Below are 27,087 nucleotides of genomic sequence, written 5' to 3'. Positions count from 1 at the left end.
ATCCGGGGGCCTGCAGGGTGGAGACCCTTGCTCCGAGAGTCTTGGAAGCTCGCAGTGAGACCCCTCCCTGAGCGATTCTTCTCTATGCCCCTGGTACACTGCAATCATGTTTGATCGCAGCGTGCCAGGGGTTAATGTGCCGGGTGTCAGCTGTGATAATCTTTATTTATTATTATTTTTTTATCAGCTGACACCCGGCCCCAATCAGCGGCACTCCCTCCGTGAGCGCTGCTGATCGGCTATGACGTACTATCCCGTCCTTGGGAATTAAGTACCAGGGCACATGGACGGGGGATAGTACGTCATATGGCAGACAGGGGTTAAGTTCTGAGTTCATCAATTCTGTTTTCCTTAAATGCTTCCTATTCTTCCCTCTTTTTGGAATTGTTAATGATTGTGCTTTGAGAATCTCCTTTTTCAAGATTTCCCATCCTTCCTGGACATTTTTGTCCTTAAGGATATCCAGCCATTGGATCCCTCCGATTCTCTTTCGGAGTCCCTTAAAATCTGCCTTTCTGAAATCTAACCTTGACGTCTGAGTCTTCACAGGTCTTCCTCCTCTAGTTATCCAAAATTCTAAAATAGCATGGTCGCTACCCCCTAGGGTCCCAGCCACTTTTACCTCCTCAACCATTTCCTCCCTGTTTATAAGGATTAGATAGGCTTTAGATTAGATTAGGCTTTAGATCTGTGACTGGGGCCTTTCTAGATCTTATCAGGTGGAAGGTGCTATAGCATTTTGCCACATCTTGGTCTAGTGCCTTTGATCATCTAACCATCCCCTGGTGTGCTGGCCCCAGCTGCCAAATTATACCCAACCAGCTCCCACAATCCCTCTCTCCTGACCCTGTAGTGTGGCCTATATATGTAGTAGTTGCTAAGGGGAAGCACGCAGTGTGGGGTACAGCACGCAAGCATCCCATAAGCAAAGCATCACAGAAGATAAGCATCCAGCAAAACGGCAGTTATACGTGGCAGTTAGTCAGGGCAGGAGTCTGGTAACCCACACTTTGCCTTCCCCTTTAACCATCTGCTTTATTTTTATCCTCCTGTGTTCCCTTGCCATCCACATTCATCACCCTATCCCCCCTCCATCACGACTCATACACATCAGCCCCTCTATACTTCCTTCTCCCATGTACAGCTCCCACACACTCCTCACCTTCCTGAGAAACCTCAGCCCATCTTGCCCAAACACATCGCAGAAAAAAACTACTTACAATTCCAACAACTATTGGCTCTTTATCTTCCTTCTCCTACTGATTTCAGGGGACATCTCCCCCAACCCTGGTCCACCATCCCCCAACCTCAACCCCTACCTTTCTTTCCTACACAACTACTTTCTGAACAACTCTCTTAATCTGTTGGCCCTCACTGAAACCTGGATTCAGGATACTGACACTGTCTCTCCTGCTGCCATTTCCTACGGTGGCTTACAATTCTCTCACTCCCCGAGACCCACAAACAGACCTGGTGGTGGAGTTGGCATACTCCTGTCCCCACAATGCACTTTCCAGGTCATCCCCCCAGTCCCATCACTCTTATTCCCTTCTTTTGAGGTCCACACCATCAGGCTCTTCCGTCCCCTCTCCCTCAGGGTAGCGGTCATATACCGGCCCCCAGGCTCACCCACCCACTTCCTTGACCACTTTTCAGCCTGGCTGCCACACTTCATGTCCTCAGAACTACCAACCCTCATCCTGGGAGACTTCAACATCCCCATTAACAGCCCTAATTCCACATCTGCATCCCAGCTTCTATCACTAACCACCTCTCTAGGCCTCTCACAGCTTTCAACCTCTGAGACACATAAGGACGGTAACACCCTTGATCTGGTCTTCTGCTGGCTCTGTTCAATCTCCCACCTAAATAACTCACCGCTTCCACTCTCTGACCACAACATTCTCTCCTTCACGCTCACAAATCCTCACCCACCCCAGCACACTCCTACCTATCACACATTCAGAAATCTGCAAGCCATTAACCCTCAGACACTTTCAGATTCCCTACACTCATCTCTGTCCCCAATCTCCTCTCTTTCCTGTCCTAATCTGGCTGTTCATCACTACAATGACACTCTTAGAAGCACCCTTGACCAAGTAGCTCCCCTCACCCTCAGAACCTCCAAACACAGAGTAAAACAGCCCTGGCTCACATCGCAAACTCAACTTCTCCAGCGATGCTCCAGGTGTGCTGAACGCCTATGGAGAAAAACCCGCACACCAGAAGACTTCATCCACTTCAAATTTATGTTAAGAACCTATAACGCTGCCCTTCACCTTGCCAAACAGACCTACTTCACCACCCTGATCTCCTCACTAGCCAACAACCCCAAGAAACTTTTTGACACTTTTCACTCCCTTCTCAGGCCAAAAGCACAAGCCCCTATCACAGACATTTGTGCTGATGACCTGGCCTCCCACTTTACAGAAAAAATAGATAATATCCGTCAAAAAATCTGCTCCCAACCACCAAGTGCTGTGACTCCCATCCCTTCCTACATCTCCCCTGGCTCACTCTCCACATTTGATCCCATCACAGAAGAAGTCTCTAGACTCCTCTCTTCTTCTCGTCCGACTACATGCACTACCGACCCCATTCCCTCACATCTCCTCCAGTCTCTCTCTCCAGTCGTCACAACCCACCTAACTACAATCTTTAATCTCTCCCTCTCCTCGGGCATTTTCCCATCCTCCTTCAAACACGCCATTGTTACTCCATTACTAAAGAAACCTGCTCTCAACCCATCCTGCACAAACAACTACAGACCAGTCTCCAATCTCCCCTTCATCTCTAAACTTTTGGAACGCCTAGTTTACTCCCGCCTTACCCGTTACCTCTCCATTCACTCCCTTCTAGACCCTTCACAGTCCGGCTTCCGCCCCCTACATTCGACTGAAACTGCACTCATCAAAGTGACCAATGACCTTCTGACAGCAAAACGTAACAGTGACCACTCTCTGCTCATTCTTCTTGACCTATCTGCAGCTTTCGATACTGTTGACCACCATCTCCTACTCTCTAGGCTCCAGTCACTAGGCATTAAGGACACTGCACTCTCCTGGTTCTCTTCCTATCTCTCTGACCGCTCCTTCAGTGTTTTGTTCTCTGGCTCCACGTCATCTCCTCTTCCTCTTGCTGTCGGGGTACCTCAGGGCTCAGTCCTTGGCCCCCTTCTTTTCTCTCTCTACACGGCCCCAATTGGACAGACCATCAGCAGATTTGGCTTTCAGTACCATCTTTATGCTGATGACACACAACTATACACATCTTCCCCCGACCTTACCCCCGCTGTACTACAGAACGCCAGTGACTGTCTGTCCGCAGTCTCCAATATCATGTCCGCTCTCTATCTGAAACTCAACCTTTCCAAAACTGAACTTCTTCTGCTCCCGCCGTCTACTAACCTCCCTAAATCTGACATTTCCCTCTCCGTGGGTGGTACCACAATAACACCCCGGCAGCAGGTGCTCTGTCTGGGTGTTATGTTTGACACCAATCTCTCCTTCACATCCCATATACAATCCCTTGCCCGCTCCTGCCGCTTACACCTAAAGAACATCTCTAGAATCCGCCCTTTTCTCACTATGGAAACAACAAAAACCCTCACTGTTGCATTGATCCACTCTCGCCTGGATTACTGCAACGCTCTATTAATTGGCCTCCCCGTCACTCGACTATCCCCTCTCCAGTCCATACTTAATGCAGCGGCCAGGATCGTCCATCTGGGTAATCGGTACTCGGACGCGTCCGCTCTTCGCCAGTCCTTACATTGGCTGCCCATTCATTATAGGATCCAATTCAAAGTACTTGCTCTCACCCACAAAGCTCTCCACAGTGCGGCACCCCCTTACATCTCTTCTCTCATTTCTGTCTATCGGCCTAGCCGATCGCTGCGTTCTGCAAACGACTTTCGACTAACCTCTGCACTAATCCGTACCTCCCACTCCCGACTCCAAGACTTCTCCTGTGCTGCTCCTATCCTCTGGAATGCTCTACCCCAAGAAATCAGGACTATCCACAATTTGCATAGTTTTAGGCGCTCCCTCAAAACACACCTGTTCAGAGCGGCCTATCACATTCACTAATCAAAGTCATTCTCTGTGTAAGTGTGCGTGCGTAGCCCATTCACTATCTTCATCCATCCTTCACTCCCGCAAGATGGCTGGACCTTCATTGTAAATACACCATTGTAAATACACACCTGTACTCTGTATCTCCCCCACCTCATTGTAGATTGTAAGCTCTCACGAGCAGGGTCGTCTTATTTCGTCTTATTTTGCTTTAATTATTGTATTGTTAGCGTTGTTACTTATGACTTGTGTTTTGAAACTGTTAAACTGTAAAGCGCTGCGGAATATGTTGGCGCTATATAAATAAAGATTATTATTATTATTATTAGATCCAAGGTAGCAGTTCCCCTTGTTTTCTCCCCTACCTTTTGGAAGATAAAGTTGTCAGCAAGAGAGGATAAGAATTTCCTTGACCTGTTAGTTTTGCCTGAGAGAGATTCCCAACAAATGTCTGGATAGTTGAAATCTCCCATGACAACTATGTCATATTTTTTGGAGAACTTGGCCATTTGATGCATAAAGAGTTCATCTATATATTCGGCTTGCACAGGCGGCCTGTAGTAAATGCCTACAATGGTGTCCTTTCCATTGTTCTGTCCTTGTATTCTTACCCAAACAGTTTCCACAGAACTCCCAGTCTCTGAAGCTTCAATCTCTGTGCAGATATACGCGTATCTAACATACAATGCGACACCTCCTCCTCGTTTATCAAGTCTGTTTCTTGCAAATAAATTGTATCCTTCTAGTCTTGTATTCCAATCATGTGTATTGTCCCACCAAGTTTCAGTGATTCCAATGACATCATATTTCTTTTCCTGTGTTAGTAGTTCCAGTTCTCCTTGTTTGTTGCCCATGCTTTGTGCATTAGTATAGAAACATTTTAGTTTGTGATTGGTTTCTCTTTCTCCAATATTTTTATTAATTAGATTCTTTTGTCTTTGTTCTTCCTTTCCACTTCTAATAGCAGAGTTCTCAATAGCATTTGTCAGGTGTATGGCTTTTTCTGGTCTTTTGCTTCCCTTCCCACATTGTTCTAGTGTAAAGCTCTCCTGATGAGTGTAGCAAGGCGACTTCCAAATACATGCTTTCCAGTCTTCGTAAGGTGCACCCCATCTCTAGCAAGTAGTCCATCGTAAAGGTAATGCACTCCGTGATCCAGAAATCCAAATCGTTGCTGACGGCACCATCGACGTAGCCAGTTGTTCACCTGCAGAATCTTATTCCACCTCCTTGTTCCATGGCCATCCACTGGGAGGATGGAAGAGAAGACCACCTGCGCTCCCAGTTCTTTCACTTTCTTACCTAAGTTTTCAAAGTCTCTGCAGATGGTTTCCAGGTCGTTTCTTGCGGTGTCATTTGTCCCCACATGTAGTAGCAGGAATGGGTAGTCATCTTTAGGTCTGAAGAGAGACATTGCGTTCTGGTGTCAGCTGTATGTGACAGCTGACATCCTGCAGCAATGCCCACGATCGGAGCTAGCACTGATCATGGGCATTTAACCCCTCTGATGCCGCTGTTAGTAGTGACAGTGGCATAGAGAACGCGTTGCTCTGATGATCTCCATGGAGTCCCCCGGCACCAAGATGGCCGCGGGGTCCTCCAGGGAAGGAGGCTTATGTGTGCCTGCTGAGAGCAGCACCAGCATGCCTCCTTCCCTGCCCGTCAGATCCGGATGTGACACTCTGCTATGCAGTGTCAGGTCAGCGATCTGATGTAATATAGTAATGTTCCATACTGGGACAATGAAATAAAGTTAAAAAAAAATTATAAAAAGAAAAATTACCAATAAACACATTTATTTATCTAAATAAAAAAAAGACAAAAGTACACATATTTGGTATCGCCGCGTCCGTAACGACCTTTCCTATAAAACGGTCCCGCTAGTTAACCCCTTCAGTGAATACTGTAAAAAAAAATAATGAAAAACTAGGCAAAAAACAATACTTTATCATATCGCCGAGCAAAAAGTGCAATAAAACGCGATAAAAAAGACTGATGTAAATAAATATGGTACAGCTGAAAACGTCATCTTGTCCCACAAAAAAAACAAGCTTCAATACAGCTCCATCAGCAGAAAAATAAAAAAGTTATAACTCTCAGAATAAAGCGATGGAAAAATAATTTTTTCCAAAATAGTTTTTATTGTGTAAAAACGCCAAAACATAAAAATAATATAACTGAGGTATTGCTGTCATCGTACTGACCCGAAGAATAAAGCCGCCTTACCAATTTTACCACACGTGGAACGGTATTAAAAAAAAAAAAAAACTTTCTGAATTGCTGGGTTTTGTTCATTCTGTCTCCCAAAAATCGGAATAGAAAAGCGATCGAAAAATGTCATGTGCCAAAAAAAGTGGTATAAATAAAAACATCAGCTCCTCCCGCAAAAAACAAGACCTCACATGACTCTGTCAGCCGAAATATGAAAAATTATGGCTCTCAAAATGTGGTGATGGAAAAACTAGTTTTCGCAATAAAAAGCGTCTTTTAGAGTGTGACAGCTGCCAAACATAAAAACACGCCATAAATCTGGTATCACTGTAATCGCACCAACCCGAAAAATTAAATCACCTAATCACTTATACCACACGAAGAATGGCGTAAAAAAATAAACAAATCCAATTATTCACATGCTGTTGATTTTTTCATTCTGCCTCCCAAAGATCGCAGTAAGACTCCGCACACATTTATCCTGCGCTCTAAGCTGAGCGCTTACACCGGGGTTTCCATGTAAATCTCTGAAATACGTGATTCAGACAGAACCCTGGCAGAAAATTCCCTATAATGAAGACAGATGGAGGCACTGTGGATGCTATAGCCTAACCTGTGATCCGGGGTTGTCCGTCCTTTTAGGATTGCATAAAGGTGCCGTCGGCCACAGGTTTGTGCACTTCTGAAAAGAAGGAAACCGCGAAACAGAGGCCAGATGGAGTCCAGAGTAACTCTGCTGCCTCACTATAGTGAATGAATCCAACGGGGGGTTTCATCTGAGACGTGTCATTCAGAGGAAAACCCTGATGTTAGTGCTCAGCGTAGAGCGCCGGATAAATATGATCCCAAACGTTATGTAAAATGTTCCCATTAAAAGCTTCAACTCATTCCACAAAAAAACAAGTCTCCACTCACCTCACGCCCATCATCTGTTAACAGAAACAGAGGGCTTGAACTTTACTAGTTGCACAAAGGTTGTGGAAAAGCTAAATAGCTCCTCGCTTCCCGAAAATAAAGTTAGTGAATTCTGCACTTCCAAATCTAAAAGCCCCCCTGCATTCTGAGCCCCAGTGTGCCTAAACCACATTTAGTGTCCACATGTTTGGGATTTCTGTAGCTATGAGAGCCCAACTAATTTACGGGTGCATGTCTCCAGAAGAACGAGCTGGGTGTAACGTACTGGTCACTACCAGGGGCGGACACAGACTGCAGAGGGCCCCTTTCCAAGAAATCTTCCCGCCCCCCCAATACCGCAACAAAGTTAAGTAAACATATAGGTTATATGAGCACGGGACTATGGGATGGAGGATAATCATTATAATTTGTTATAACTAACCACAGTTAGTTACTATGCCTGGGCAATGCCAGGCTCTTCAGGTAGTATATTTATAAACAGCATAGAATGGTGCTTAAGAAGGAGGGGAAAGACCCTTTGGAATGTGGATCCTACCGCCCTATCTCATTAGTAAATGTGGACTATAAAATTTTTACTAAGATTCTAGCTACCAGACTGAATTCGATTATATTGAGCCTTATACATTCTGATCAAACAGATTTTATGCCTGTAAGAGCACTTCCATTAACATCAGACGGGTCCAGTCAATAGCCCAATATAGCTCTCTAATGCCAGACAACAAGTGGGCACTGGCATCGCTAGATGCTGCAAAAGCTTTTGACTCTCTTTAGTGGCCTTTCCTCTCCGCGTGCTTACAAAGATATGGCTTTGGGGATAAATTTATAAAATGGATCAAAATACTATATATGAAGCCCAAAGCCCGTATTATAGTGAACAACACCATGTCTGAGTCTTTTCCATTGCATAGGGGGACTCGTCAAGGGTGCCCCCTCTCACGGCCCTATTTGCCCTTGCGATTGAGGCATTGGCAATACGTATTAGATCTTCCCCTGGTATTAAAGGTATAAATATAGCGGGTCGGGTAGACACCATTGGCGTATATGCTGACGATATAGAATCATAGAATCATAGAATCGTAGAGTTGGAAGGGACCTCCTGGGCCATCTGGTCCAACCCCCTGCTCAAAGCAGGATTCGCTAAATCATCCCAGTCAGATGTCTGTCCAGCCTCTGTTTGAAGACTTCCATTGAAGGAGAACTCACCACTTCTCGTGGCAGCCTGTTCCACTCATTGATCACTCTAACTGTCAAAAAGTTTTTTCTAATATCTAATCTGTGTCTCCTCCCATTCAGTTTCATCCCATTGCTTCTAGTCTTTCCTTGTGCAAATGAGAATAAAGTTGATCCTTCTACAATGTGACAGCCCTTTAGATATTTGTAGACAGCTATTAAGTCTCCTCTCAGTCTTCTCTTTTGCAAACTAAACATTCCCAAATCCTGCAACCTTTCCTCATAAGACAGGGTTTGCAGACCGGTCACCATTCTGGTCGCTCTTTTCTGAACTTGCTCCAGTTTGTTGATGTCTTTTTTAAAATGTGGTGCCCAAAACTGGACACAATATTCCAGATGAGGTCTGACCAAAGAGGAGTAGAGGGAAATAATGACTTCACGTGATCTAGACTGTATGCTTCTGTTAATACATCCTAGAATTGCATTTGCCTTTTTTGCTGCTGCATCACACTGTTGACTCATATTCAGTCTGTGATCTATTAGTATACCCAAGTCTTTTTCACATGTGCTGTCACTTAGCCCTATTCCTCCCATTCTATATATGCTTTTTCCATTTTTATTGCCCAGATGTAGTACTTTGCATTTCTCCCTGTTAAAAACCATTCTGTTAGTTGCTGCCCACTTCTCCAGTTTATTTAAATCTTTTTGAATCCTCTCTCTCTCTTCTCTAGTATTAGCTATCCCTCCTAGCTTTGTGTCATCAGCAAATTTAATCAGTTTACCCTCAATTCCTTCATCTAAATCGTTGATAAAGATGTTGAACAATACAGGGCCCAGGACAGAGCCCTGTGGTACCCCACTTGAGACATTCTTCCAACTGGATGTGCAGCCATTTACGACCACTCTTTGGGTCCGATCACTAAGCCAGTTATGAATCCACCTAACAGTTGCCTTGTCCATTCCATACTTAGTCATTTTTTCAATAAGGATTGTATGAGAGACTTTGTCAAATGCTTTGCTGAAGTCAAGATATACTATATCTACAGCATTTCCTTGATCCAACCAATCAGTGATACCGTCATAGAAGGAAATTAAGTTAGTCTGACATGACTTATTAGTTAGAAACCCATGCTGACTCTGTTTAATCACTTCATTCTTATCCAGGTATTGACATACATGTTGTTTAATAATTTGTTCAAAGATCTTTCCTGGTATAGAAGTCAGACTCACCGGCCTATAGTTACCTGGGTCCACCTTCTTCCCCTTTTTGAAGATAGGAACAACATTTGCTCTTCTCCAGTCTTCTGGCACTTCTCCTGTTCTCCAAGAATTTTCAAAGATTATAGAGAGGGGTTCAAAAATTTCTTCTGCTATCTCCTTCAGTACTCTGGAGTGTAATTCATCTGGACCTGGAGACTTGAATTCATTTAGGCTAGCTAAGTGTTTCCTCACTATCTTTCTGTTTATAGATATCCTGGATTCTTCTATTCCCTTAATAGGACAGTGAATAACAGTTGATGTTACATTTCCTTTCTGAGAGAAAACAGATGCAAAATAGGAATTTAAAAGTTCAGCCTTCTCAACATCCTGTCTTACCATTTCATCATTTTCATCCTGTAAAAATCCTATAGCATCTTTGACTTTTCTTTTACTTTTGACATATCCCCAAAATCCTTTATTATTGCTTTTGACATCTCTTGCAAGCCTCAATTCATTTTCAGCTTTAGATAATCTGATTTGTGCCCTGCAGGTTCTGCAGACAGCATTATATTCTTCTTTAGATATGCCTCCCTCTTTCCATTTTATAAACATTTTTTTCTTCCTTTTTAGCATGTGCTTAAGTTCTGTGTTCATCCATCCTGGTTTCCTTAACTGCTTCCTATTCTTCCCTCTTTTCGGAATTGTTAACAACTGTGCTTTGAGAATTTCATTTTTCAAGATTTCCCATCCTTCCTGGACATTTTTGTCTTTAAGGATATCCAGCCATTGGATCCCTCCAATTCTCTTTCTGAATCCCTTAAAATCTGCCTTTCTGAAATCTAACCTTGACGTCTGAGTCTTCACAGGTCTTCCGCCTCTAGTTATCCAAAATTCTAAAATAGCATGGTCGCTACCTCCTAGGGTCCCAGCCACTTTTACCTCCTCAACCATTTCCTCCCTGTTTATAAGATATGGTGATATTCATGGATGAAGCGGAGGACACTCTACCACAAGTAATTGCCATTATAGATAGATTTAGTAAATACTCAGGTCTATATATAAATTTGGAGAAGTCCGCTCTGCTAACCCTTTCTCACGCCCCAATGCCCCAGCTAGAAGCTCTCTCGTCGCTGCCTATTGTATCTAGTTTTAAATATTTGGGTATATATATCTCAAAATAGTGCGCTTGACTCACAACTCAATATTCACCCACTGCTGGAACTAGTTAAAATGAAATTCACAACTTGGAGCCAACTCCCGCTGTCTGTGGCCGGACGTATAAACCTAATTAAAATGATATTACTCCCCAAGCTTAGCTACTCCCTTCAGCATAGTGCTGTAACAGTACCCAAATCCTTCTTTGTAAATCTCAATTCCCAGATCACATCTTTCATCTGGGGGAAAACTAGGCCCAAACTTAAATTGACCACCCTGCAGAGACCAAAAAAGGGAGGTGGGGCGGCGTTACCAGATTTTTTTCTTATACTATTTGGCTGGGCAAGCTAAAGCTTTAAATATATGGAAGCCGGGTAGTTGCCACCTACTCCATGCTGTGCGAACTGACTGCCCACTAGGTTTCCTTGAGTTGGAGAGGACTAATGTCCCTCGTCTACTACCCTTGCTTCGACTGGCGCGATTAGTATGGAGACAGATTAAGAAAGCGATTGGGTTTAAAGATTTTGGTGATTTTATAGCTGAAATGCCCCTATGGAATAGTGACTATTTCCCAGAATTACTGAACCACCCATCCACTGTTTTTTGGATGCAACATAATGTTTCCTCGATGGGAGACTTGTATGACCAGGGGACCTTGGTGTCTTTTGAGCAATTACAGGTTGCACATGATATTCCGAGATCCCAGTTTTTTCGTTATTTGCAGCTGAGATCGGCTCTTCAATCACATATGAGATGTGGGGGTGTGGACCGTACTATTTCATCTCTGCCTCTGATAGGAATCCTTAATTCGCAGGGTCCCCAGGGTCTCATCTCCTCTTTATACACGTACATGCTGTCGGTGGGAACGGAATCTGCTATAAGCTCTATTAAAAGGAAATGGGACAGACTCATCCCTGATGCAAAGGGAGAGGAGTGGGAGGAGATCCTGGAATCTCCGATCGGAGTATCACCATCTATTAATAGAATGATACAGCTGTATATAATTAATCAATCATACTTAACTCCGACACGACTTTTCAGGATGGGTCGACTTCAATCATCAGAATGTCTGCGATGTCATTCACCAGATGCGGATTTTGTTCATATGATCTGGCATTGTCCCATTATTTTATAGTACTGGAAAGAGGTGACCCTGCTTTTGTCATCCTTGATGCGGGCCCCAGTTCCTCTTGTACCACTGGTATGCTTGTTTGGGGTATGGAAGGAGGAGAATTGGGGTCATTATGACGGGATTTTTCTGTGTGAAACACTATTTATGGCACGGAAGGTGTTGGCACTACGGTGGATGGGGGGTTCATGTCCCTCCCTTAGAATGTGGATTGACTTGGTGAACTCGATTGTTCCATACGAACGTACGCTTTATCAAAATAGGGGATGCCCGGGCAAGTTTGATAAGATCTGGGAGAGGTGGAATTCTTCTCACCTTAAGGGGGTTTTACACATAGCGATATTGCTATAACGTCACCGATTTTGTGGCGTTATAGCGATATCGCTATGTGTGATACTTACCTCCGACCAGCTCCCCCGCTGTCCATCGCTGATCGCGCGAGAATGTCCGGCTCCATTTCTCGTCGGGCGCTTCCTGCTGGCGCCGACGAGCGACGCGTGGAGGCGGGCGGGAGGACATCAGGATCGCTGTGTGTGAAAGGTGAGTATCATGCGCTGCGTCGTTGCTACATCGCCGTGAGGTCTGCCTGTGTGGCAGCTCACTAGCGATCATTTAGCAATGCACCAGCGATCCTGACCGGGTCGGATCGCTGGTCGGATCACTGGTGCATCGCTAAATGTAAAAGGGCCTTTACTTTGCAAAATTGAGACATCATATGTGAGATAACATGATATAAGATATTAGGCTGCGCAGTAGTAGGCACCAGTTGATATAGTTGCAGTTTAGGAATGTTCTTTATTATCTGCATGAACAATATGACAACAGCTGGTGAAAGTCAACTGATATGCATGCTTCACAATGTTTTCTGTATATTTGTAAGGGCTATGCGTGTATTTTATTAGCCAATATGTATGTTGTTCTCCTTTTTGTTCAATAAACAAATTAAAAAAAAAAAACAGCATAGAATGAATTGAATTACAATGCAAAGAAGCAGTGTTATCACTCACCAGTCTGTAAATGTTGGCTGTAATCCTGCTGTATGGAGGCAGAATGGGGTTTTAGGCCTGTAGTATAATGAATCCCTGGCTGTAACTTATCAGCTTCCGCATATATATATATATATATATATATATATATATATATATATATATATAGTCAGATAATATTCAGTTTCTTCCTGAAAATGATTGCAAACACAAATTCTTTGGTATTATCTTCATTTAATCTGTCTTAAATGATTAAATGAAAAAACACAAAAGAGAATAAAGCAAAAAGCAAAACATTGATCATTTCACACAAAACTCCAAAAATGGGCCGGACAAAAGTATTGGCACCCTCTTTGAATGCCTCTTTTTTTCTCCTGTAAACTCTATGTTGAGGCTTTTGCCCTAAAAGCTCTACTTTTGTCTCATCTGACCAGAGAACTTTCTTCCAAAATGTTTTAGGCTTTTTCAGGTAAGTTTTGGCAAACTCCAGCCTGGCTTTTTTATGTCTCGGGGTAAGAAGTGGAGTCTTCCTGGGTCTCCTACCATACAGTCCCTTTTCATTCAGACGCCGACGGATTGTACGGGTTGACACCTTTGTACCCTCGGACTGCAGGGCAGCTTGAACTTGTTTGGATGTTAGGCGAGGTTCTTTATCCAACATCTGCACAATCTTGCGTTGAAATCTCTTGTCAATTTTTCTTTTCCGTCCACATCTAGGGAGGTTAGCCACAGTGCCATGGGCTTTACACTCCTTGATGACACTGTGCACGGTAGACACAGGAACATTCAGGTCTTTGGAGATGGACTTGTAGCCTTGAGATTGCTCATGCTTCCTCACAATTTGGTTTCTCAAGTCCTCAGACAGTTCTTTGGTCTTCTTTCTTTTCTCCATGCTCAATGTGGTGCACACAAGGACACAGGACAGAGGTTGAGTCAACTTTAATCCATGTCACCTGGCTGCAAGTGTGATTTAGTTATTGCCAACACCTGTTAGGTGCCACAGGTAAGTTACAGGTGCTGGTAATTACACAAATTAGAGAAGCATCACATGATTTTTCAAACAGTGCCAATACTTTTGTCCACCCTCTTTTTTATGTTTGGTGTGGAATTATATCCAATTTGGCTTTAGGACAATTCTTTTTGTGTTTTTTCATTTAAGACAAATTAAATGAAAATAATAATACCAAAGAATTTGTGTTTGCAATCATTTTCAGGAAGAAACTGAGTATTATCTGACAGAATTGCAGGGGTGTCAATACTTTTGGCCATGACTGTATGTATATATATATATATATATATATAGTAAGAGTCTTCACCATAGCGTTTAGCATCGAGCACAATCTGTCAAAGCACACATTCAGACATCTGTACAAATCGATCCAAGATCAGATGGCAATGCATGGACTGGCCAAGGTTCTCGTGATCTGAGCGTAAAAGGCCTGTCACACTAAGCGATTTCGCTAGCAATATCGCTATAACTTGTGACGTTATAGCGATATTGCTAGCGATATCGCTATGTGTGATACTTACCTACGACCCACCCCCCCGCTGGTTATCGCTGATCGCGCGAGAACGTCCTGGACCGTTTCTCGTCGTCAGCTTCCTGCTGTGGAGACGAGCGACGCATGGACACGGGCGGGAGGACGTCAGGATCACCTAGTGTGACAGGTAAGTAGCGACCCCCGACCGCTGCTATGTCGCTGGTGAGATCTGCCTGTGTGGCAGCTCACTAGCGACCACTTAGCGATGTACCAGCGATCCTGACCACGTCATATCGCTGGTCGGGATCGCTGGTACATCGCTAAGTGTGACTACCTTAAGGCCGGAGTCAGACTAGCGATGAATAAGGACGAGTGCTATGCGATAAAACATCGCATAGCATTTGGACCAGCATTCATCTATGGGGCAGCTCCCATCACCGTTTTATCCTCGGCTGTATTGTACGTGCAAGTGAAATTGGAGCACGTTGCGATTGTCACCGACACTCGGCGCACTCGCACCCAAATGTGTATGGGTGCGAGTGACAGCGCACATCACTTGGATATCATCCGAGTGCTGTGCACTATATGCCGACGCCGGCAATGGAGGAGATGGAGAAATTAGTTTCTGTGCTTCCTCTGCAGCTGTGCTCTGATCTGCTCTGTGCGAGAGGATCGGAGCACAGTAGCATGACACTTGGCTCCCACTCACAGCAGAGCAGGAGCCGAGAGTCATTAGGATATCACATCGGATGCCATACGCAAGTGTGACTCCAGCCTAACAGGTTCACTGAAATATATGAAGCAGTCAGGCTGTGTTCACACGTAGTGTTTTTTTTTGCAGCGATTTTAAACGTGTAAATGTAAAAAAAGCATCCCATGCATTCCTATGGCATTCCGCACATGCTGTGCTAATGCTGCAGATTTTTCCGTGGCTTTATTGCATCGTGGAAAAATACGCACCATGCTCATTCTTTGTGCGGAATCGCGGGAAAATCCCAAAAATCCGCACACATAGGAATGCATTGTTCTGCTTACTTTCCGCATGTGGCTGTGCCCACCATGCTAAAAGTAAGCAGAACATTTGCGGATGGTACCCAGGGTCCGGAGGAGAGGAGATTCTCCTCCGGGCTCTGGGAACCATATCCCTGTAAAAAATAGAATTAAAATAAAAAAAATCTTCATATTCTCACCTTCCGATATCCCTCGCAGTGTCAGCAGGCCTCAGTGATGCTCCTGGCAGGTCCCGTTCCCAGTGATGCCTGCGACAATGACCTTTGATAACATCGCGGTCTCGCGAGACCGCGGCCTCATCAAAGGTCATTGTCACAAGGCATCACTGGGAACGGACCTGCCGGGAGCATCTCGATGATCGGTAACGCTGCGAGGGACATCGGAAGGTGAGAAAAGCTCACGAGTGTGACCAACCTGTCAATCAGTTCTCCAAGCGATGCTCAGATCGCATGGAAACCGCTAGCATTCTGCAAGCTAATTACGCTTTCAAATTGCTAGTTTTTCCTCGGGAAATTCGCAGGAATTTAAAATGCGGTTTTCTCGCATATTTCCCGCGGGAGTTCCACAACGTGTGCACATAGTGTTACTCTCAAGTTGCGAGATACACAGCCAGTCAGTGTATTGCTGTCCAATCTTGGAGCAATTTGAATGGACGCCTGAATGCACCCAAAGAAATACTAACTGCAATAATCATGCAGCTTGCACCTTTATCACCTGGGAGCTCCTGCACTTATTAAGGATATTTTTGTACCATCTCTGCAAATAACCACACCATTGTAAGTCTGCTATTACATTTGTTAGGCCATGTGCACACATTGAGTATTTGGTGAGTTTTTTTACCCCAGTATTTGTAAGCCAAAACCAGGAATGGTTACAGTCAGAGGAGAAGCAGAATAGAAACATTTGCACCACTTCTGCATTTATCACCCACTCCTGGTTTTGGCTTATAAATACTGGGGTAAAAAAATCACCAAATACTGAAGAATGTGTGCATGTGGCCTTACTTTGCTTTCAGGAGTATTACATCAGCATTATATTTTTGAACAACTGAGGCATTTAAAGGGAACGTCTATAAAAAAAAAAAAGCTTAACCTTCAGATATTGGGTATCAGCATACTCAGGACAAATTGCACAACAACTTTTGGGATCCAATGCGAAATTAAAAAATTGGGGGAGAGAAGATCATTTTTGTGGAAAAATTATTATTTTTTTATTTTTATGCCCGGGCGTTATAAACTTCTGTGAAGCACTTGGGGGTTCAAAGTTCTCACCACACATCTAGATAAGTTCCTTAGGGGTCTACTTTCAAAAATGGTGTCACTTGGGGGTTTCTACTGTTTAGGCGCATCAGGGGCTCTCCAAAAGCGACATGGCGTCCGATCTCAATTCCAGCCAATTCGGCGTTAAAAAAGTCAAAATGGTGCTCTTTCCCTTCTGAGCTCTGCCATGCGCCCAAACAGTGGTTCTCCCCATATATGAGGTAGAATCTCCTCCACCACCCCATCATCATTTCTTTTTCCCCACCACCCCATCATTGCCCTTTCCACCACCTCCACCATTGCCTTCTCCCCTACCACCCCATCATTGCCCTCTCCATCACCCCATCATGGCCTTCTCCCCATCACTCCCATCATTGCCTTCTCCATCACCCCATCATTGCCTTCTCCCCATCACTCCCATCATTGTCTTCTCCATCACCCCATCATTGCTTTCTCCCCATCACTCCCATCATGGCCTTCTCCCCATCACTCCCATCATGGCCTTCTCCCCATCACTCCCATCATTGCCTTCTCCATCACCCCATCATGGCCTTCTCCCCATCACTCCCATCATTGCCTTCTCCATCACCCCATCATTGCCTTCTCCCCATCACTCCCATCATTGTCTTCTCCATCACCCCATCATTGCTTTCTCCCCATCACTCCCATCATGGCCTTCTCCCCATCACTCCCATCATGGCCTTCTCCCCATCACTCCATCATGGCCTTCTCCCCATCACTCCCATCATTGCCTTCTCCAAATCACTCCCATCATTGTCTTCTCCATCACCCCATCATTGCTTTCTCCCCATCACTCCCATCATTGCATTCTCCAAATCACTCCCATCATGGCCTTCTCCCCATCACTCCCATCATGGCCTTCTCCCCATCACTCCATCATGGCCTTCTCCCCATCACTCCATCATGGCCTTCTCCCCATCACTCCATCATGGCCTTCTCCCCATCACTCCATCATGGCCTTCTCCCCATCACTCCATCATGGCCTTCTCCCCATCACTCCATCATGGCCTTCTCCCCATCACTCCATCATGGCCTTCTCCCCATCACTCCCATCATTGCCTTCTCCAAATCACTCCCATCATTGTCTTCTCCATCACCCCATCATTGCTTTCTCCCCATCACTCCCATCATTGCATTCTCCAAATCACTCCCATCATTGCCTTCTCCATCACCCCATCATGGCCTTCTCCATCACTCCCATCATTGCCTTCTCACCCTCACTCCCATGATCACATTAATGCCTTCTCTCCATGACCCCATCATTGCCTTCTCCCTACCACTCCCATCATTGCATTCTCCCATCACCACATCATGGCCTCCTCCTCGGGGCCCAGGCATCATGGTCTTCTCTCCCCATCAATGCCTTCTCCTCATGCCCCCATCATATCATTGATTGATCTTCTCCAGGGCCAGGCAGCACCACCTACACACTGACACACACACACACACACACACACTGACTCACACACTCACATACACATTAACACACACACACAGACACCACGCCACCTCTCTCCTCTCACCTGTCTGCAGCATCACCCACGCTTCCTCACTCTGGCACAGCAGTGGCCGCTGAATGATGATGTCATTCAGCGGCACGCTCCTCTCTGTGTCAGACAGGAAGCAGCATGGATCCTTGCAGCTCCGCTCCTGCAATTCTCTCTTGCAGGCAGCGGAGCTGCTTGGTTCTCTCCCTGCCCATCGCTGCAAGCCTGCACATGAGGGCAATCTGGCCAGGGGCCCTCGGAGCCTCGAGCCCAGAGAAAACGGCCAGATTGCCCTCTTCATTAGCCACCTTGCAGGGCCTCCTGGAGGCTCTGGGCCCCTGTGCAGTCGCACAGGTTGAACTGGCGGTATGTCCGCCCATGGTCACTACAATGGCAAATAGCAATTTTCACTCAGCATCCATTGCTGCTTGTTTCTGGAAAACAGTAATTTTTCCCCACTTATGGGCTGTCAGCGTGCTAGGAGAAATTACACAACAAATTATGTGGAGCATTTTCTCCTGTTACAATTGTGATAATAAAATAAATTGGTGCTAAAGTAATATTTTTGTAAAAAAAAAGTAAAATGTTAATTTTTATTCCTTCCATATTGCTTTATCTACTGTGAAGCACCTGAAGGGTTAACATACTTGAATGCGCTTTTGAGGGGTGCGGTTTTTACAGTGGTGTCACTTGTGGGTATTTACTGTAATATAGCCCCCAAAGTTACTTCAGATGTGATCAATATAAAAAAAATGGTTTTGTAAATGTTGTTGGAGAAATCGCTGGTCAACTTTTAACCCTTATAACTTCCTAACAAAAATAATTATGCTTCAAAAATTTTCCTTATGTAAAGTAGACCTGTGGAAAATGTGATTTAGTGACTAGGTTGTGTGATATTGTTATATGGTTTAAGGGCATAAAAATTAAAAGTTTGAACATTGCTACATTTTCACCAAATTTCCAATATTTCATAAATAAACACAAATCATATCGAACAAATCTTATCGCTATCATTAAGTACAATATGTCACAGGGAAACAATGTCAGAATCACTGGAATCCATGGAAGCTCCAGAGTTATTACCTCATAAAGGGACAGTGGTCAGAATTGTAAAATTTAGTCTGGTCATGAAGGTGAAAGAAGGCTGAGGGTGAAGGGGTTTGTGAGGTGTGATATGTTATGTGGGTATCATTTTGTGTATATTTATATTTTACGTATTTCCATAGTGTTCTCTTGTTGCCCTGTATCATTCTGTGTATTTCCCATATTCTCTAGAGTATCAATTACCTTCCAAAAGAATTGCACTAGCTCACTTAAGGGGGTTTTACACATAGCGATATCGCTAGCAATATCGCTATAACCAACGATTTTGTGACGCAGCAGCGATATCGCTATGTGTGATACTTACCTCCGACCGGCTCCCCTACTGTCCATTGTTGATCGCGTGAGATCGCGCAGCTCCATTTCTCGTCGGGAGCTTCCTGTGGCGCCGACGAGCGACGCGTGGACGCAGACGGGAGGACGTCAGGATCGCTGCGTCTGAAAGGTAAGTAACGACTGCTGTATCGCTGCTGCATCGCTGTGAGATCTGCCTGTGTGGCAACTCACTAGCGACCATTTAGCGATGCACCAGCGATCCTGACTGGGTCGTATCGTGGTCGGGATCGCTGGTGCATCGCTAAATGTAAAAGGGCCTTTACTGTCTGCAGCCTGACTGTATCTATGCCTCTTGATGAACCCCCTGTAGTTCCTTAATCCCCAAGGCACCTTTGTCAGGTCTGGGAGGCCTGAAAACTGCCCCAACCTGTCTGACTACCCCTGGACATAAGGAGGGGGCTGGGGAGGACAGAAGCTGTTCAAGTCAGACCCTGTGTGGTGATGATCGTGTGAAGACGGCACGACGGAGAGAAGGGGAAGCATATGGACCCATTTTATCCTCTGCTGGAGTATTGGACTCTCATCTCCTTGGACATTCATCCTGTTACTGAACTGCATTCGTGTTAGTTTTTCCTATAATAAAGGTCTTGGGATTGCTCTCACTTCCCTCCCTCTGTTGATTGTGTGGTATCGGAGAAGGACCCCGTGACAGGGTTAACCCTGAAATTCTCCATTTCAATTTCATCTAATTTTAATTTTAAACAAAAAATGTAAACAAAAACTAGAGACCTGCAGAGCTGAAATCATGAGGACTCATCACTGGCCAATGATTTCTGCACCTAACTGTATGTTTGTCAGGTTCCTGTCAGGTGTCTGGATGCCGCTGTCTATTTCTCCATGGAGGAGTGGGAGTACATGGAAGGACAGAAGGATCAGGACCAGGACGTCAGGAGGAAAAATGACCCAACGAGGATCGACCAGGACAAAAGCAACATGACGGCAAGAGTATTACTCCTCGCCCTGGAGATAATCGACTTGTTAAAGAGAAAGGTGAGAGTCTCCCATGAGATCACTTTGATCTCTATTAATAGAACAGGACTGAAAAGATGGATAGAATCTGCGGTGATCAGCGTCTGTCACTGTACACAGGAGCACACGGTGAAGAAGACGTCCGGAGACCATGTGACCCCCTGTATGTCCGGAGGACGGAGCAAGATCCAGAGCCCCATCACAGAACCCCTGCACTCCCCGACACCAGAGAAGAAGGTCCTAGAACTGGCCAACAAGATCACCAAGCTGCTGACCGGAGAGGTGACTGCTGGGAGACTGCACTGGGGGATTCTGGGAGACGAGAGGAGAGGAGACTGCTGGGAGACTACACTGGGGGATTCTGGGTGATGAGAGGAGACTGCTGGGAGGTAATACAGTATACACTGGAAGATTCTGGGTGATGAGAGGAGACTGCTGGGAGATTATACAGTGTACACTGGAGGATTCTGGGTGATGAGAGGAGACTGCTGGGAGATTATACAGTATACACTGGAAGATTCTGGGTGATGAAAGGAGACTGCTGGGAGATTATACAGTATACACTGGGGGATGCTGGGTGATGAGAGGAGACTGCTGGGAGATTATACAGTATACACTGGAAGATTGAGGGTGATGAAAGGAGACTGCTGGGAGATTATACAGTTAACACTGGAGGATTCTGGGTGATGAGGAGACTGCTGGGAGATTATACAGTATACACTGGAGGATTCTGGATGATGAGAGGAGACTGCTGGGAGATTATACAGTGTACACTGGAGGATTCTGGCTGATGAGAGCTGACTGCTGGGAGATTATACAGTATACACTGGAGGATTCTGGGTGATGAGAGGAGACTGCTGGGAGATTATACAGTATACACTGGAGGATTCTGGATGATGAGAGGAGACTGCTGGGAGATTATACAGTATACACTGGAGGATTCTGGATGATGAGAGGAGACTGCTGGGAGATTATACAGTATACACTGGAGGATTCTGGGTGATGAGAGGAGACTGCTGGGAGATTATACAGTATACACTGGGGGATTCTGGGTGATGAGAGGAGACTGCTGGGAGACTATGCAGTATACACTGGAGGATTCTGGGTAATGTCGGTCTCCTTGGTTGTCAGGTTCCTCTCCGGTGTCAGGATGTCGCTCTCTATTTCTCCATGGAGGAGTGGGATTATGTAGAAGGACACTGGGATCAGTATAAGGACGTTGTGGAGGAGGAGCACCGGCCTCTTGTGTCACCAGGTAAGAGGAGACCTCAGTCATTTCTTTGTGGCCGTTTCTGTGGTCGCGCTGGCAGATATAATACAGCCTCACTACTGTCCCAGGCTTTACATACTCGTGTCTGTAATTTCCAGTTAGTATATTTATTATTTTGTTCTTTGTGTGAATGTGCTCTGATGTATAATGTATACATTATCCTTACATTACAAGGATGACTGCCTCAGTCCTAAGATGGGAGCAGAAATCTTTGCCTTCAGAATTATGGAAGAGGAGCAGGTTTGCTCCGGGACGTGGTCTGGAGGTCCAGGGGTCTCCTTTGTGCTACCCCTGATGATTGATGAGCATTTCTCAGTTACTGGGGAAGCAAGAACCATAGGAGGATCCCATATTCTGCACCTTCTGTTCCCCTTGTGATTGGGGGATATGCTTTGGATACCATAATATTTCTTTTAGATTCCCCATCCTGGATCAGAGGTGGGACATGGATGGGCCTTTACATTTAAAATTGTGATATTAAAAAATATTTATTTTTATTTCTAACAGAAAATGCAAGTTATCGTTCGGGAGGAAACGTGATGTTATCGCTAGAATATAATGTCAAAGAAGATATCATGTGTCAGTCCTCAGGAGAAAACCTCATTACCCTTAATGTACATCGAAAACATTTTTTTAGATACAGGAGAAGTCACACAAGAGAGAAGTCGTATTCATGTTCAGAATGTAAGAAATGCTTTTCAGACAAATATCATCTTACTAGACATCAGAGAATACATACAGGAGAGAAGCCGTATTCATGTTCAGAATGTGGGAAGTGTTTTATAAAGAAATCAAATCATTTACATGAGAAAGGTCACAAAATTAAGATGCCATGTTCATGTTCAGAATGTGATAAATGTTTTTTCCAAAAAACTAACCTTCTTAAACATGAGAGAATTCAGACAAGAAAAAGATCTTTGTCCTGTTCAGAATGTGGAAAATGTTTTGAAAGTAAAGCAAAACTTGCTAGACATAAGAGAAGTCACACAGCAGAGAAGCCGTATTCATGTTCAGTATGTGGAAAATGTTTTAACGAAAAATCAAGTCTTATTAGACATCAGAAAACTCACACAGGAGAGAAGCCGTATTCATGTTCAAAATGTCATAAAGTTTTTAAACTTAAATATAATCTTACTGTACATGAGAGAATTCATACAGGAAATGCATATACTTGTTTAGAATGTGGAAAATTCTTTATGACTAAATCAAATCTTATGAATCATGTGAAAATGCACATAGAAGAAAAGCCGTATTCATGCTCAGAATGTGGAAAATGTTTTATAGTTAAATCTAATCTTGTCACACATGAGAGAATTCACACAGGAGCGAAGCCATATTCATGTTCAGAATGTGGAAAATGTTTTACTCACAAATCAAGTTATATTACACATCAGAGAACTCACACAGGAGAGAAGCCGTATTCATGTTCAATATGTCATAAAGTTTTTAAATATAAACCAAGTCTTACTGCACATGAGAGAATTCATACAGAAAATGCATATACATGTTCAGAATGTGGAAAATCCTTTATAAGTAAATCAAATCTTATGAATCATGTGAAAATGCACGCAGGAGAAAAACCGTATTCATGTTCAGAATGTGGAAAATGTTTTATAATTAAATCAGATCTTCTGAATCATGTGAAAATGCACGCAGGAGAAAAGCCTTATTCATGCTTAGAATGTGGGAAATGTTTTCTATATCAATTAGCTTTTAATAAGCATAAGAGTGTTCACACAGAAAAAAAAACTTTTTCATGCTCAGAATGTGGCAAATGTTTTAATACTGAGGCCCTGCTAAGTTCTCATCAAAGAGATCACACTGGAGAGAATCCAGTTACATGTAGCGAATGTGGGATCTCTTTTATATATGAATCAAGTCTTCTCAGACATAAGAAAATTCATGTTCAGAATGTGGAAAATGTCTCTTTAAACGAATCATTTCAGGTGAAACAGCAGAGAAGTTACACAGTAGAGAAGCCGTACTCATGCTCCGAATGTGGAAAATGCTTTATTAGCCAAGACAAACTTCATAGTCATCAGCAAAGTCACACACAGGGGGGAGCTGTTTAATATGAAACATTGTTAGATATCTACAACTTTTTTTTGCAGTTTTACAAAGAATATATCACTTTTTTGTTTCAAAAACACTTATACTCACCTCCTGTGCCCGTGCTATTTCAGCGCTGTCAGCACTCGCTCTCCCGAAACTGACTTGAGGCTGTTACATCACATGAGCCCTGCGCTCAATCAGCGCCAGCTTCACTGTTCCCGGCATTCAGGCACATAAGTAATTAAAGCCAGGTTCATACTGCGTTAAAGCAGTTTGTTCAACGCATAGCGTTGTCCGACTGTGTTAACGCTACTCCCTGCCGCGATCGCGTTATGCGATCCTGCTAGTGCAGATGGTTCATCTGCGCTAGCTGTGACGGACCCTCGGACGCTACAGACCGCGTCCGAGGGTCCGTCACAGAATGACGGCACATCGCTAGCGCATGCCGATTATGGCATGTGTTAGCGATGCGCTCGACTATTGCAGTCTATGGGTGCGTTAATGCCGCTAAGTAACGGATGCGTTAAACGCAGCCCAAAAACACAATATGGACCCAGCCTAATAGACAGGGAGCGACCAGCGCTGGCTTCCTGTTAATTACTTATATGTCTGAAGGCGAGGACAGTGACGCCGGCGCTGATTGCGCGCAGGGCTCATGTGACGTAACAACTTCACGTCAGCTCCGGGGAGAGCGAGTGCAGACAGCGCTGAAATGGCACCGGCACAAGAGGTGAGTGTAAGTCTTTTTAATTTAACCCCTTAATGACCGTTAATACGTCTTTTAACTGACCTGAGATATAAGAGAATAGCATCTCAATACAGGTGACAATCCAGCAGCTGTCGGCTGTCCACTATAGCTGACAACTTGCGGCATCAGCCACGATCTGTGTTGTCACCGTCCATATCTGTTTAACCCTTTAGATGCTGCTGTCAGTAGTAACTATTATAAATGTTTAAATAGTGTGGCTTCTCCCTCTTTATCCCCATCTGCACCCTGAGATCATGATTGTGTGGTCCCGATGTTTGCCGTGGCAATTCACAGCCAAATAGTGGCCTTAGAGTCTGCTGTATATAGAGGCCTTAGAGTCTGCTGTATACAGAGGCCTTAGAGTCTGCTGTATACAGAGGCCTTAGAGTCTGCTGTATACAGAGGCCTTAGAGTCTGCCGTATATAGAGGCCTTAGAGTCTGCCGTATACAGCGGCCTTAGAGTCTGCCGTATACAGCGGCCTTAGAGTCTGCCGTATATAGAGGCCTTAGAGTCTGCCGTATGTAGCGGCCTTAGAGTCTGCCGTATGTAGCGGCCTTAGAGTCTGCCGTATATAGAGGCCTTAGAGTCTGCCGTATACAGCGGCCTTAGAGTCTGCCGTATATAGAGGCCTTAGAGTCTGCCGTATGTAGCGGCCTTAGAGTCTGCCGTATGTAGCGGCCTTAGAGTCTGCCGTATATAGAGGCCTTAGAGTCTGCCGTATATAGAGGCCTTAGAGTCTGCCATATGTAGCGGCCTGTTCAAAAGTCAGGTTGTAAAAATCAACTTTTTCATTCCTATCATACCACTTTTTATTAATTCCTGAAAAGCACCTGAAGGGTTAATAAACTACCTGACTGCAGTTTTCAGTATGTCAGGAGATGCTGTTTTTAACCCCTTCCCGACCTGTGATACAGCATATGCGTCATGAAAGGCAGTGCCAATCCGACCTGTGACGCATATGCTGTGTCATGGGGGGATCGCGTTCCTGCGTTTTGGGTGACCAGGGTCACTGAAAGGTCACCCGACCCGCAGGCACAGGACCCTTTGTGCTTCACCCCCCCCCCATGGCTACGATCGCTCTGATTGGCTGTTGAAAGTGAAACAGCCAATCAGAGCGATAGTAATATTTCATCAATGAAATTTGATGAAATATTACAATCCAGCCATGGCCGATGCTGAAAGAGCATTGGGCATGGCTGGAGACACTATTCTGATCCCCCCCACACTGACTGACGGGGCAATCTGCCCCACCACCGACTGACAGCTGCGATCTGCCGCCGCTGTCATCTGCTCCCCCCTGCCTTCCGATCGTCCCCTCAGTACCCTCCGAGTGCCGCTGTCGCTCCCGGTGTCCCATCGTCCCGGATCAATGGCACCGCCATCTTCCAAAATGGTGGGCACACGTCCAGTGCGCCCACCAGAATCTGCCAAATGGCAGATTCCATTCATTCATTCTGATCACTGTGATAGGATCTATCATAGCAATCAAAATAAAAAAAATAGTAAATCACCCCCCTTAGGTAGGGACAAATAATAAAATAATTGTATTTTTATTTTTCTATGGGTTAGGGTTGGAATTAGGGTTAAGATTAGGGTTAGGGGTGTGTTGGGGTTAGGGTTAGGCTTGTGGTTAGGGTTATGGTTAGGGTTGGTTTTAGGGTTAGGGGTGTGCTGGGGTTAGGGTTATGGTTAGGGTTGAGATTATGGTTAGGGATGTGTTAGGGTTGTGGTTAGGGGTGTGTTGGGGATAGGGTTGGAATTAGAATTGAGGGGTTTCCACTGTTTAGGCACATTAGGGGGTCTCCAAACGCGACATGGCGCCACCATTGATTCCAGCCAAATTTGCGTTCAAAAAGTCAAATGTTAAAGTAAAGTATGATGTTTCTAGAACCTTCTAGAAATCTCCCATTGCTACACACTGAGGAGACGAGCCTGTCATGTAGCTGCAACCTCCCCTCATCAGCTCTGTGCTTGCTGGTAACATGAAACTGTCCATTTCCTCTCGCAGCCTTCCCCCCTGCAAGGGAAAGCATTGCTTTGTTCTGAAACCAAGAAGCTTGATTACAGGTATAGGAAATATTAAAAGAAGCCTAGCGTGCACTTCGCTTGTGACAGAGATATGAAACTCACATTTCTGCAAAGGGCACAAAGTCAGCTTTCTAAACCCCTAAGTTTCACGATTCTCGGACTTCCAGAAATTGAGATATGGATTGCTCCCAAATGGAGTGTCCTATCTAGTGCATTCTTGTTGGGTTCGTTACACTGGGAAACATGATACCCTTGGTGAGTTCATACGAGCTTCCCCCATTAAGATATGGTTATCATAACTTTTTTAGTTAAGTTATAACAGAGAGAAGGGGGGGGTTGGACCTCACCAGACTGCCCATTTCATGAGGTCACAGACCCTAGGCTATAGGTATTCCCTACCAAATTCCAGTCAGTTCAGCTGGAGTCCTCCTGCCAGGGAGACGTGCCGATGAGTGGGGACGTTTGGTTAAGTGCCCCTCCCCC

The 27,087-nt window shown here is 44.7% G+C and overlaps 1 protein-coding gene across 1 annotated transcript in view; it reads left to right on the top strand.

Annotated features, from left to right (window-relative positions):
• LOC141065325 (uncharacterized) overlaps positions 1-23,921 on the top strand; it is a 198,209-nt gene extending 174,288 nt beyond the window's left edge. Inside the window, exons 4-7 of the mRNA XM_073557754.1 lie at positions 20,334-20,525; positions 20,625-20,786; positions 21,636-21,759; positions 22,282-23,921. Of these exons, the coding sequence (XP_073413855.1) occupies positions 20,334-20,525; positions 20,625-20,786; positions 21,636-21,759; positions 22,282-23,846 (2,043 nt within the window). The 3' untranslated portion in view covers positions 23,847-23,921. The remainder of the gene's footprint in view (positions 1-20,333; positions 20,526-20,624; positions 20,787-21,635; positions 21,760-22,281) is intronic.
• The last annotated feature ends 3,166 nt before the right edge of the window (positions 23,922-27,087 follow it).

This window comes from Dendrobates tinctorius, unplaced genomic scaffold, assembly GCF_039654945.1.
Source record: "Dendrobates tinctorius isolate UK_male_01 unplaced genomic scaffold, ASM3965494v1 ptg000251l, whole genome shotgun sequence".
Lineage (NCBI taxonomy): Eukaryota > Metazoa > Chordata > Amphibia > Anura > Dendrobatidae > Dendrobates > Dendrobates tinctorius.
The sequence above is the reverse complement of the archived record's forward strand: the minus strand, read 5'-3'. Positions and strand labels throughout refer to the sequence as shown.